The sequence below is a fragment of the Salmo salar genome, chromosome ssa15 (assembly GCF_905237065.1).
Source record: "Salmo salar chromosome ssa15, Ssal_v3.1, whole genome shotgun sequence".
In the NCBI taxonomy this organism is placed as follows: domain Eukaryota; kingdom Metazoa; phylum Chordata; class Actinopteri; order Salmoniformes; family Salmonidae; genus Salmo; species Salmo salar.
This window is the reverse complement of record NC_059456.1, coordinates 54,263,491-54,276,916: the sequence shown is the minus strand read 5'-3', so window position 1 is coordinate 54,276,916 and position 13,426 is coordinate 54,263,491. Positions and strand designations below refer to the sequence as shown.

Below are 13,426 nucleotides of genomic sequence, written 5' to 3'. Positions count from 1 at the left end.
AGGGTTAAGGCCTAGGAGGGAGGGAGTCGTGGGGCAGGGGGAGACAGTGATGAAGGGTGAGGGTTATGAGATAAAGGACGAGGGGGGGCGGGGGTATCACGGGGGTGAAGGAGGGGAGGTTGGGGGTAGAAGGGGTGTGAGCTCTGAGGGGTAGTAAGGGAGTTGGAGGTGGGTCCCAAGGGAGCTGTCTCACCTGATTTGCCAGCTGAACTGATTATCCACAGGGACATCCAATAGAGAGCCTGTACATGTTGATACCTTGGCAACGGTCGCTTAGTGAAATAGTGGGCTTTCCACTGGAGTGTCAGAGACGGAGGGAGAGGAAGAAAGATGAGGAGAGCAGAGGAGAACAGACCTTCCAGTCCAAAACAGGCTTAAGGAGAGAGGACTCAGTAACAACAGGTGGTTTAGCTGAATAATATTTAAAACAAATACATGCCAAGTACTACAACAAGTCAGGGTTGAAGAGTACCTAGAGGGACATTGAGACAACATAAGGAGAACATTGGCTAAATGTTAGTGAAACGTTAGAGAGTGTTGTCACTGGGACGTTGGTCTGAGCCATGCTGAGAGTGGGGTACCAAAGCTATGTCTACAAGTTCTCCAACAAGCTACAGGTAGGCTCTGGGTGTGTGGTGTGTTGATTGTGCTGTTGTATATTTGCCATACAGTAGCTTCTGCTTCTAATGGAGTAATGGAATCGTATGGTTCTACTCTGCTTATTTACATCTCATTGCATAGGCCGCAAAAACATTCTCAGCATTACCATTTATATGTTGGGCTGTAATGTCCCATGTGTGTCATACACTCTATCCAGATGATGTGCTAAGTAAATGGGAAAAGTAGCGTGGACTTGATAAAATACTTTGAGACTCAGGGAAAAGTAGCGTGGACCTGATAAAATACTTTGAGACCCAGGGAAAAGTAGTTTGGACCTGATAAAATGCTTTGAGACCCAGGGAAAAGTAGTTTGGACTTATAAAATGCTTTGAGACCCAGGGAAAAGTAGCGTGGACCTGATAAAATGCTTTGAGACCCAGGGAAAAGTAGCGTGGACCTGATAAAATGCTTTGAGACCCAGGGAAAAGTAGCGTGGACCTGATAAAATGCTTTGAGACCCAGGGAAAAGTAGCGTGGACCTGATAAAATGCTTTGAGACCCAGGGAAAAGTAGCGTGGACCTGATAAAATACTTTGAGACCCAGGGAAAAGTAGTGTGGACCTGATAAAATACTTTGAGACCCAGGGAAAAGTAGTGTGGACCTGATAAAATACTTTGAGACCCAGGGAAAAGTAGCGTGGACCTGATAAAATGCTTTGAGACCCAGTGAAAAGTAGCGTGGACCTGATAAAATGCTTTGAGACCCAGGGAAAAGTAGTTTGGACCTGATAAAATGCTTTGAGACCCAGGGAAAAGTAGTTTGGACTTATAAAATGCTTTGAGACCCAGGGAAAAGTAGCGTGGACCTGATAAAATGCTTTGAGACCCAGGGAAAAGTAGCGTGGACCTGATAAAATGCTTTGAGACCCAGGGAAAAGTAGCGTGGACCTGATAAAATACTTTGAGACCCAGGGAAAAGTAGTGTGGACCTGATAAAATGCTTTGAGACCCAGGGAAAAGTAGCGTGGACCTGATAAAATGCTTTGAGACCCAGTGAAAAGTAGCGTGGACCTGATAAAATGCTTTGAGACCCAGGGAAAAGTAGTTTGGACCTGATAAAATGCTTTGAGACCCAGGGAAAAGTAGTTTGGACTTATAAAATGCTTTGAGACCCAGGGAAAAGTAGCGTGGACCTGATAAAATGCTTTGAGACCCAGGGAAAAGTAGCGTGGACCTGATAAAATGCTTTGAGACCCAGGGAAAAGTAGCGTGGACCTGATAAAATACTTTGAGACCCAGGGAAAAGTAGTGTGGACCTGATAAAATACTTTGAGACCCAGGGAAAAGTAGTGTGGACCTGATAAAATACTTTGAGACCCAGGGAAAAGTAGCGTGGACCTGATAAAATGCTCTGAGTGTCACGTCGTGTGTGTAGGTGGCAGGGAAGTCAGGCGCAGGAGAAACAAACCTGGTGTAACTGGAATAGTTTAATAAAGTAAAAACAAACTCCAAAACCTAAGTACATAATAAAATAAACAATAACCCGTCGCGCACCAATCCAACAACACGAGCACATAACAACAAACAATCTCTGGCAAGGACATGAGGGGAAACAGAGGGTTAAATACACAACATGTAATGAATGGGATTGGAACCAGGTGTGTAGGAAGACAAGACAAAACCAATGGAAAATGAAAAATGGATCAATGATGGCTAGAAGACCGGTGATGTCGACCACCGAGCACCGCCCGAACAAGGAGAGGCATCGACTTCGGCAGAAGTCATGACATTGAGACCCAGTGAAAAGTGCCTCATAAATGCAATGTGTCAGTATCATTGTCAATGTATTTGACTGGCAGGTGGATGCGGGTGGTGAAGACCCCATGGAGCCTGACCCCCGGGTGACCGTGCCCGCAGAGAACGGGGTCAACCACGCACCCATCATCTCCCCCAAACCCCCCAGCCTTGTTAGCCACCAGCAACAGCCCACAGGTGCAGGTCAAATCTCCACTTGAACTTACAGTGACTCCAATATGGCAACCAGTAAACTTCAATTTGTCATGCCACAACACATTTACAACCCACTTGATCTGGCAAAACCCTCACTAACAAGTGTATTTATTGTGTATCAGGTTCAGTGAAACCAGCAGTGAAGACTGAGGATGTAATCCAGAGTGTTCTTACAGGTAAGACTGGAGTAGGACTCCACACCGTAACATATTGTGTGCTCGTATTAAGATGACTGTATTCGTCAATTGACACTTCCCAACAGATTTTTTTTGCCCATCAGACCCAGGATTCGAACCAGCAATCCTCCAGTTGCTGGCTCAACTCTCTAACCAGTGGGCTAACTGCCCGGCCACCCTCGATCGGTACATGTAAACAGATTGCATGACATCACCAATCTGAATCATACCTTTCTCTTTTCCTCCCTCCCTCCTTCCCTCCCTCCCTCCCTCCCTCCCTCCCTCCCTCCCTCCCTCCCTCCCTCCCTCCCTCCTTCCTCCAGAAATGGAGGCCCAGACCCTGGAGGAGTTGAAGCAGCAGAAGGGCTTTGTGAGGGAGCAGAGGAAGCAGTATAAAGAGATGAAGGAGTTGGTAAGGAAACACCACCGTAAGACCAGCGAGCTGATCAAGGAGCACACGGCCAGGGCTGCAGAGCTGCAGAATCAGCACCAGCGCAGGCGCTCTGCGCTGCAGAAGAGCCACAAACGAGATGGTAAGAAAAGGTAGGTAGCCCTCTTCTCCTCCTATTCCTACTCCCTGCCCTTCTTCCTGTATCCCTCTATTTCTCTCACTATGTGTCGGTCTCTATGTCTCTCGCTCTCCAGTCATGTTTTCTCTCTTCCATGTGGGTGCTCAGTGGCTAGAGCCTTCCACAGATAACAGTGTGTGTGTGTGTGTGTGTGTGTGTGTGTGTGTGTGTGTGTGTGTGTGTGTGTGTGTGTGTGTGTGTGTGTACTGAGCATTCATGCGTGTTTGTGTTTGTGTTTGTTAGCACTTACCGACCTCCATGTGTGTGTTAACCTCAGTGTCTACTGTATTTGTGTGTGTAGCAGGTCGGAGCAGTGTCTGTCGTCCCTGGAGCAGGAGCTGTGTGTGTTGGACCAGGAGTCCAGTCAGAGACTGTCTGAGCTCAAGGAGCAGCAGCAACAACAGCTACTCACACTGAGACAGGAGCAGTATTACAGCGAGAAGTACCAGAAGAAAGAACACATCAAAATGGTACACACACACACACACACCTAATCCCTATCCTCAACCAGAGTGATACTGGAGGACAAGAGCACATAAACTCATTTCAGCGTACATATTTTATTTGCATTGAATCAGCATCAAGTGCAGTAACACTCAACTCAGTATAATGCTAAGTCTTGGCTTGTGTTTAATGACCGGGCTCCCTCTGGGCTTTATTACTCACTCTGCTTTGCTGACCTCAGATCAGTGTAAAGATGTCCCAGTGCTCCTCTACTGCTACGGTAGATGGAAATGCTGAGTGTAGTCACGGTTCTGTGTACAGTTTTTTTGTGGATGAGGTGTCAGGGTTTATCCGTGCAGAAGAGAACAATACTGACTGGACCAATTCTATTCTCCAAAGTCAACAGATCATGCCTGAGTTAAACAGAAAGCATGAGTCGGGGATCATATCTTATGAGAGACAAACTGTAGGATAACCAGTGGTATTTGTCTCTGCATACCTCTAGCTGGTGGAGAAGTTGACAACCATAGCAGAGGAATGTCAGAGTGCCCAGTTGAAGAAGATCCGGGACATCTGTGACAAGTAAGCGCGCACACACACACACACACACACACACTTACTTTTATCTAGAGCGACTTACAGGAGCAATAAGGATTAAGTGCCTTGCTCAAGGGCACATTGACTACATGCAAGTAGTTGATGGGGCAATTGTTTCACTTTCCTACCCCACAGGGAAAAGAAAGACCTTAAGAAGAAGATGGACAAGAAAAGACAGGAGAAGATTAATGAAGCAAAGGCCAACAACAAGAACATGACAGAGGAGTAAGCAGATGGGGTTGAGGAAGAGGCCTCCTGATACATGTGTGTTTATCTGTATATGCACAAGGCCACCAGATGGCGATGAAGGTTCATGCTTCATCTGACTGATCCACGCACATGCAATATAATCTAATGATCCCGTTATTTTTGACAGAAAGACTTAACGCTAGAAAGTGTCACAGGTCGTCAGACAGACTTACCGACTTTTATGTACGGTCCTTTGAGCTAGATTGGAACCAGGAATGTTAGGATTGTTGATTGTTAAAGTCATCTTAGGTTAGATTTGAGGAATGTTAAGGTGATGTAAGAGCTGACGCCTCTCGATGTTCACAGAGAGAAGCTGGAAATCAACAGGTCGTTTGTCAATGAGGTGGTGCAGTATATCAAACGGGTAAGTTTGTGTGCTTGTGTGTGTGTGTGTGTGTGTGTGTGTGTGTGTGTGTGTGTGTGTGTGTGTGTGTGTGTGTGTGTGTGTGTGTGTGTGTGTGTGTGTGTGTGTGTGTGTTTCAAGTTGTATTAGTTGTATGTACAGGATACACGTCCAACGAAATTCTTACTTGCAGGTTCCTTCGCGACAGTGAAACGACAGTAAGAAACTAGAAAAGTATGTTTTCCTGAAGAAAATGTGGTTGCTAGCTTGTTTTAAAGTACTTATGGTTTTGAAATAAGTTATTGTCGTGGTAGTGACTACAGTAGTAATGATAATGACTGGTTATAGTTGGCAAAGTAGGTAGATGTAGATAGATTAGCTGATTGATTAGGAAGGATGGCCTGAACATGTAACAGTTGGTTTGGTGTCTCTAGCTTGACCGGTTCAAGAGTTACTGTTGGTGAGTTATTTGATGCAAATGTATGCAAATGTCTATAGTTTTGGTTGATAAAGATGTAAAAGAATTTGAAGTTAGAATAGATTGAAAATGGAAGGCACTGCATCGCAGTGCTAGAGGCGTCACTACAGATCCGGGTTCGATCCCGGACTGTCGCAGCCGGCCACAACCGCGGGACCCATGAGGCGGCGCACAATTGGCCCAGCGTCGATCCGGGTTAGGAGAGGGTTTGGCCGGCTGGGATGTCCTTGTCCCATCGCGCTGTACCGCGATTGTGTTTCGGGGGACGCACGGCTCTCGACCTTCGCCTCTCCCGAGCCCGTACGGGAGCTGCAGTGATGGGACAAGACTGTAACTACCAATTGAGTATCACGAAATTGGGGGGTAAAAGGGGATAAAAAGTACAACAAAAATAATAAATAAATAAAAGAAAGTTGGGTTGGTGTCTTGGGTCACTTGAACGGTTCAAGGGTTACTGTTGGTGAGTTCATTTATGCTAATTTATATAATTATAGTTGATACAAGTTTTAAAAAATCTGAAGTTAGGACATGTGAAAGTTGGTTTGATGTCTCTAGCTTGAATGGTTCAAGAGTTAGTTTTGGTGAGTTATTTTATGCAAATTTATGCTCATTCAAATATTTTTTTGGGGGGGGGGATGGGGGAGATTGAACCCCAGGCTGTGGTGATGCCGTGCCTTAGACCGCTGCGCAACTTGGGACCCAGGTCGGGTGTTTATAGTTTTTAAAGGTTTCAGAGAATTTGAAGTTAGGATAGCCTGAATTTTTTAAAGTTGGTCTTGTAGCTTAATTAACCAAGGAGCAAGACCATTTTGAATATCAACCACTGTATTCCTGTGGTTCTCATTCAAGCCCATGTTCATTTACGCACATTTTTAATGGTTATAGTTCCAAAAGTATACATAGTATCAAATATCCTTTGACAAGAAATCTAAGTTGGGCCAGTCTGAACACCTCAATGTTGGTTAGGTGATTATTTTGATTATTTTTACAAGTAAAGTCTATGGTCCTTTTTTTTCCATTGAAATGGGAGATCATTGAATCTACAGTTGTGTTTTGCAAGCACAACTAATAATAACATTTAAGAATACAAATATAAAGTAAATGGCTCAATAGAATAGAAGAAACATTTTAGCGTAAGTATAATACAGGAAGGCACAATTTATAATAAAATATTTACACATGTATCATGGAAGGGTCTGGTAGCAGCAGTTGTGAGGTGTGTGTGTAGCATGAGTGAGTGAGTGAGTGAGTGAGTGAGTGAGTGAGTGAGTGAGTGAGTGAGTGAGTGAGTGAGTGAGTGAGTGAGTGAGTGAGTGAGTGAGTGAGTGAGTGAGAGAGAGAGAGTGAGTGCTAAGGAGCGGAGAATCAGAGCAGGTGGTCCGTCCAGTTCAAGTGTTCAGCAGTCTGATGGCTTGTAGATAGAAACTGTCTCTGAGCCTGTTGGTATCAGACCTCATGCTCCGATACCGTCTACCCGACGATAAGTCAGTGAACAGCTCGTGGCTGGGGTGTATGGGATCCTTGATGATGCTGCAGGACTTCTTCAGGCACGTTTCAATTAGACGTCCTGGACGGATGGAAACACAGTCCTAGTGATGTACTGCGCCGTCTTCACCAGCCGCTGAAAGGCCTTGTGGTCGTGGGCGGAGCAATTTCCATACCAGGCAGTGATGCAACCGGTCAGGATGCTTTCGATGATTCAGCGGTAGCATTTGGAGAGGACCCGGGGTGGCATGCCAAATTTCTTCATCAGCCTTAGGAAGTTGAGGCGCTGTTGCGCCCTTTTTACAATATTGGTGGTATTGTTGGTCCATGTCAAGTCCTTTGTGATCTGGACGCTGAAGAACTTAAAACTGCTGACTCTCTACTGCAGTCCCGTTGATGTGGATTGGATGGGTGTTCCCTCCTCTGCTTCCTGAAGTCAACAATCAACTCCTTTGTTTTGCTGATGTTAAGGGAAAGGTTGTTGTCCTGGCACCACATTGCAAGTTCACTTACCTCCTCCCTATAGGCTGACTCGTCCTTGTTGGTTATCAGGCCTACAACTGTGGTATTGTCAGCAAACTTGATGATGGAGTTGGTGTCATGCAAAGCCACACAGCAGAGGGCTGAGGACACACCCCAGGGGCGTACCTGTGTTAAGAGTCACAGCGACTGTTTATTGTTGAAGTAATTGAAGGTTATTTTAGGTTAGACAACAGGATGTGGAGATTGTTGCCAATCCTTGAATGCTGCAGTACATGCTCTCAGCATGGTACGGATTTCTCCGTTCATCCAGGGTTTTTGGTTGGGGTATGTCTGGATTGTTATTGTGGGTACAACATCATCAACACATTTCCTAATGAAGCCTGTGACTGATGATGTACACTGAGTGTACAATACATTAGGAACACCTTCCTAATATTGAGTTGCACCTCCTTTTGTCCTCAGAACAGCCTTAATTCATCAGGGCATGGACTCTACAAGGTGTCGAAGGCGTTCCACAGGTGTAACGGTCGTTGTAGTAATTGGACCAAGGCGCAGCGGGTTGAGTGCTCATCTTAACTTTTATTGTGAACACGACTAATAAACAAAACAATAAATGAACAAACAGTCTTGTAAGCTCACACAGCAGTACAAAGAACAACTTCCCACAAAACCCAATCAAAACACACCCCTCTATATAGGACCTTCAATCAGAGGCAACGAGGAACAGTTGCCTCCAATTGAAGGCCAAATCAATAAACTAAACATAGAACTAAAAAGACTAGACTAGAACATAGAAAATACACTAACATAGAACATAGACCAAAACCCTGGAATACATAAATCAAACACCCCTCTACATAAACACACACCCCGAACCACATAAAACAAACACCCTCCTGCCACGTCCTGACCAAACTACAATAACAGATAACCCCTTACTGGTCAGAACGTGACAACAGGGATGCTGGCCCATGTTGACTCCAATGCTTCCCACAGTTGTGTCAAGTTGGCTGGATGTCCTTTGGGTGGTGGACCATTCTTGATGCACACAAAAAAACAGTTGAGCATGAAAAACCCAGCAGCTTTTGCAGTTCTTGACACACTCAAACCAGTGCACCTGTCACCTACTACCATATCCATATCCAGTTCAAAGGCACTTACATTTTTTCTCTTTCCCATTCACCCTCTGAATGGCACACATACACAATCCATGTCTCAATTATCACAAGGCTTAAAAATAATGATTTAACCTGTCTCCTCCCCATCTACACTTTCACCTGGATTCACCTGGTCAGTCTATGTCATGAAAAGAGCAGGTGTTGCCTAATTTTTTGTACAACTCAGTGTATATTCCTCAGTGTTGATCGATGAGTCCAGGGTGGATGAATCTTTGAACATATTCCAATCGGTATTCTCAAAAGAGTCATGCGGCATTGAGCGCAGCGCCTCACTATTCTCTGTTGGTGGCTCCCTCTTCAGTTGCAGCATGTCGATGGGGAGTAGGAACAGAGAGACGAAGTGGGGGAGGGGGGTGGCTTTGTATGCATAACTGATGTTTGTGTACACATGGTCCAGCACAGACGGGGCAGGATGCATGGAGCAGGAAACATGTTGGTGATCATTTGGAAGAATTTGTTATAATCTTGCTTGGTTAAAATCTCCCGTGACAATAAAGACTGCTTCCCGGTGAGAGGTTTCTTTCTGGATAATGTTCTTGTGCAGTTGGATGAGTTCCACCTTGATGTTTGCTTGTGGTTGTACTGTATATACACAGCTGTGATAATAACACGTGAATTCCCTTGACATATAGTGGGGTCGGCATTTTAGCTTCAGAAACTCCAGGTCGAGTGAACAGGAGCTCTGGATGTTTTCAACTTCGGTACACTAGGAATTGCTGATGAGGAAGCATACACCTCCCCCTACTCTTAACAGAAGCCGTCATTTGAGCCATAAGGAAAATGAAAAAGCCATCTGGTTGAATAGCAGAGTCGAGTTAATTGACCGTAAGTCATGTCTCTGTAAAAACAGACACAGCATTCCTTGATGTCCCTCTGCGATTGAAGCCTTGCTCTGAGTTCACAAATGTATTTTCCGGCGATTGGACATTAGCCATGAAGATACTAGGAAGAGGAGGCCGTGTAGCCCGTCTTTTCAGCCTAGCTTGGAGTCCCCCTTTCCTTTCTGTTCTTCATCGCCAGCGTTGCCTTTGGTCATCTCGGGCCAGGAGCAACAGGTAAGCCTGCTGTGCCAGGGACAAAGGAGCCAATGTAGTATTCCAGATCTGGGAAGCCGAGTGATGTGTGTAGCTTCCGATTCATGATCCAGAAGTGTTTGTCGGTTGTAGGAAATTATCGCACAGACATTCTGAGCAAACAAAGTAAGAATTAATGCAAAAATAGCAATAAAAAAGCAAAGTCAAGCAGGAACCGGCAAGACACACACCCTCCGCCATCTTTGTGTGTGTGTGTGTCTCCGTCCGTGCCTGCGTGCCTGTGGATTTCTTTGTGTTTGTTATACGGTATGTATTGCGTAGTGGCTACACCTTACTCTCGCCTACCCCTGTGTTTGTCTGTGTGTAGTTGGAGGATGCTCAGAGTAAGAGAATGGAGAGACTACTGGAGAAGCAGAACGACATCAGACAACAGATTGTGGATGAGAAACCTAAGGTATGGCCACGTTTGCCCTCAAATACAGAACTGTAGGATGAAGTTGCTTGGAACCAATCATTCATGGTCAGGTGTAGGATGCGTTCCAAATGACACTCTATTCCCTTTACAGTGCACTCCTTTTGACCACTAGTCAAAAGTGATGCACTATGTAGGGAATAGGGAGACATTTGGGACAAAGACATATTTTCATCCCATTAACGGGTCCATTGGTTAATAATTTCCATCATGTCCATTGTTACTGTGATTGTAGGAAGGAGGTACTACAGAGGACCAGGGTAAGACATTCTGCGTCTGTGTGCATTAATACAGCTTCAATACTTAAGCATGTATAACAAAAAGCAGTAACATGAAATAATTTATATGGTTTGAATAAGAAGGCGAAAGCTGGAGAATGATAACAAGTGGATGTGCACCTTGCTTCCGACTCTGCCTTTCTGTAACAATAATCCTGATGGTCAACTGCACTCTAAGGCCAAGCTCAACCTAACACTCCCAACTACTCTATGTCCTTGTCAGACGGTTCATTCTTTCCTCTCCTCTTCGCCCCCTCTCCTCTCCTCTCCTCTATCATGTCTCCTCTGTCTGCTATGTACACGTAGCTGGATCTCCAAACCACATTTCCATGGCCTGGTTTCTTACCCCTCTTCCCCACTCTCAGTGTTCTGCTCTGTGTTTGGGTGTCTGGGACAATTGACCATTTTCAGGCATATTCCTTCTGAATACTCTGCTCTATAGCTATGGTTGTATTGCTGCGTGTTTTTGTTGTAACAACTCATCTTTAACCTTGTTATTGTATGTAGAATAGAAAGTACACTTTTTGACCGGGACCTAATGAATTGGCGATATCTATAAGAGAATTAGCCAAGTACAGTGCATTCGGAAAGTATTCAAACCTCTTGACTTTTTCCACATTTTGTCACGTTACAGTTGGGCTTGGTGATAAATCAATATCAATAATTATCGAGGTAATTACTTCCCTCAATAATGATATAAAAACGTTTAGATTCATTTTCGATAATGTCGATATAGAATAATTAGGTACAGCAGTCCATTTCACCTCTGTGACACAGCAGGAACGTGCGGAGAAGTGGCAATATGCACGTGGAGCGGTATACGCCCACTAAAAACCACTCAGCACCTTGAGTGATGGAGTAGCCACTGTTAACCACGAAAAATGAGGGATGTAGACAAAAACAGTGGCAGTGATCGCCATGGAGAAGGAGCAGCTTCCAACGAAGAAATGATTGATAAAAAGGGTTAAACTGCTTCAGTAATTTGGAAGTGGTTTGGCTTTTTGAAGTCCGACAAAGAGGAGAGCAATGTTCGGTGTAAATTGTGCCATAGACAGGTGTCTACGAAGTCTGGTAATACGACAAACCTTTTTCAACATCTGAAGCAAAAACACTCTTTGGAACATGCAGGAAGTTTGAGTTTGCGCCACGGTATTAATAAACGCCCCTCAAGCACCAGCCAATCTAGGGATGTTTGCCCGAAGCAGTCAACACAGACTGCGTTTATGCCCTACAAGCAAACATCGAAAACACAAAGACATCACAAATGCTATTATGCATTGCATTGCTAAGGACATTAGCACAGTCGAAAAGGTTTCAAAAGGCTTCTACATTTTATTGACCCCAGGTACGTGCTCACTGGTCACAAACATGGAACAATTTTCCTTCAAGTATAATTTTAGTTGTAGCTCACATAATAATAAAAAAATGTAACCTTTATTTAACTAGGCAAGTCAGTTAAGAACAACTTCTTATTTAAGTCGCTCTGGATAAGAGCGTCTGCTAAATGACTTAAATGTAGATTTACAATGACGGCCTATCGGGAACAGTGGGTTAACTGCCTTGTTCAGGGGTAGAACGACAGATTTTTACCTTGTCAGCTCGGGGATTCGATCTAGCAACCTTTCAGTTACTAGTCCAACGCTCTAACCACGGTTTGTTCAGGCATGAGTTTGAAGCAGATATGCACCTTTGAAACATTATTTGATTAATATCGTGATAATTATCATTATCGATTGAAAAATATATAGATATCATTAAAATGTATTTGCCATATTGCCCAGTCCTACGTTACAGCCTTATTCTAAAATTGATTAAATCGTTTTTTCCCCTCATCGATCGACACACAATACCCCATAATGACAAAGCAAAAGAAAAAAGAGAAACTGAAACATCACATTTACATAAGTATTCAGACCCTTTCCTCAGTACTTTGTTGAAGCACCTTTGGCAGTGATTACACCCTTGAGTCTTCTTGGGTATGACGCAACAGCTTGGCACACCTGTATGTGAGGAGTTTCTCCCATTCTTCTCTGCTGATCCTCTCAAGCTCTGTCAGGTTGGATGGGGAGCGTCGCTGCACAGCTATTTTCAGGTCTCTCCAGAGATGTTCGATCGGGTTCAAGTCTGGGCACTAGCTGGGCCACTCGAGGACATTCAAAGACTTGTCCCGAAGCCACTCCTGCGTTGTTTTGGATGTGTGCTTAGGGTCATTGTCCTGTTAGAAGGTGAAACTTTGCCCCAGTCTGAGGTCCTGAGCACTCTGGACTAGGTTTTCATCAAGGATCTCTCTGTACTTTTCTCCATTCATCTTTCCCTCAATCCTGACTTGTCTCTCAGTCCCTGCTGCTGAAAACCATCCCCACAGCATGATGCTGCCACCACCATGCTTCACCATAGGGATGGTGCCAGGTTTCCTTCAGATGTGGCGCTTGGCATTCAGGCCAAAGAGTTCAATCTTGGTTTCATCAGACCAGAGAATCTTGTTTCTCATGGTCTGAAAGTTGCCTTTTGGAACATCACAAGGATGATCAATGGGAACACGATGCACCTGAGCTCAATTTCGACTTTCATAGCAAAGGGTCTGAATACTAATGTAAATAAGGTATTTCAGTTTTTTTTAATTATCATAAAGTTGCAAAAACAATTAAACAGCTTTTGCTTCGTCATTATGGGTATTGTGTGTAGATTGATGAGGGAAAAAAATTATTGAATCCATTTTAGAATAAGGCTGTAACGTAACAAAATGTGTAAAAAGGGAAGGTGTCTGAATACTTTCCGAATACACTGTATATCTCAACTCCACGATACCACATCTGCAAGTTGCTGTGAAGTCAATAATTACATTTTTTTTATTCTTTAACCTTTACTGTGTACATACACTGAGTATACAAAACAATAAGAATACCTGCTCTTTCTATGACATAGGCTGACAAGGTTAGTCCAAGTGAAAGCTATGATCCCTTATTGATGTCACTTGTTAAATCCACTTCAAATCAGTGTAGATGAAGGGGAGGAGACCAGTTAAAGAAG

At 44.2% G+C, this 13,426-nt stretch overlaps 1 protein-coding gene across 5 annotated transcripts in view; it reads left to right on the top strand.

The window, feature by feature from the left end:
- The window catches only part of LOC106571556 (1-phosphatidylinositol 4,5-bisphosphate phosphodiesterase beta-1), a 227,969-nt gene that overhangs the window by 194,968 nt on the left and 19,575 nt on the right, over positions 1–13,426 (top strand). Inside the window, exons 25-33 of one of the 5 annotated variants that reach the window (XM_045695877.1) lie at positions 2,460–2,598; positions 2,733–2,786; positions 3,110–3,329; positions 3,657–3,825; positions 4,305–4,381; positions 4,532–4,621; positions 4,952–5,009; positions 10,014–10,100; positions 10,354–10,378. In XM_045695877.1, the coding sequence (XP_045551833.1) occupies positions 2,460–2,598; positions 2,733–2,786; positions 3,110–3,329; positions 3,657–3,825; positions 4,305–4,381; positions 4,532–4,621; positions 4,952–5,009; positions 10,014–10,100; positions 10,354–10,378 (919 nt within the window). Of the gene's footprint in view, positions 1–2,459; positions 2,599–2,732; positions 2,787–3,109; positions 3,330–3,656; positions 3,826–4,304; positions 4,382–4,531; positions 4,622–4,951; positions 5,010–10,013; positions 10,101–10,353; positions 10,379–13,426 lie in introns of those variants that run through there. The other 4 variants (XM_045695875.1, XM_045695874.1, XM_045695876.1 and 1 more) reach the window with 4 other exon arrangements.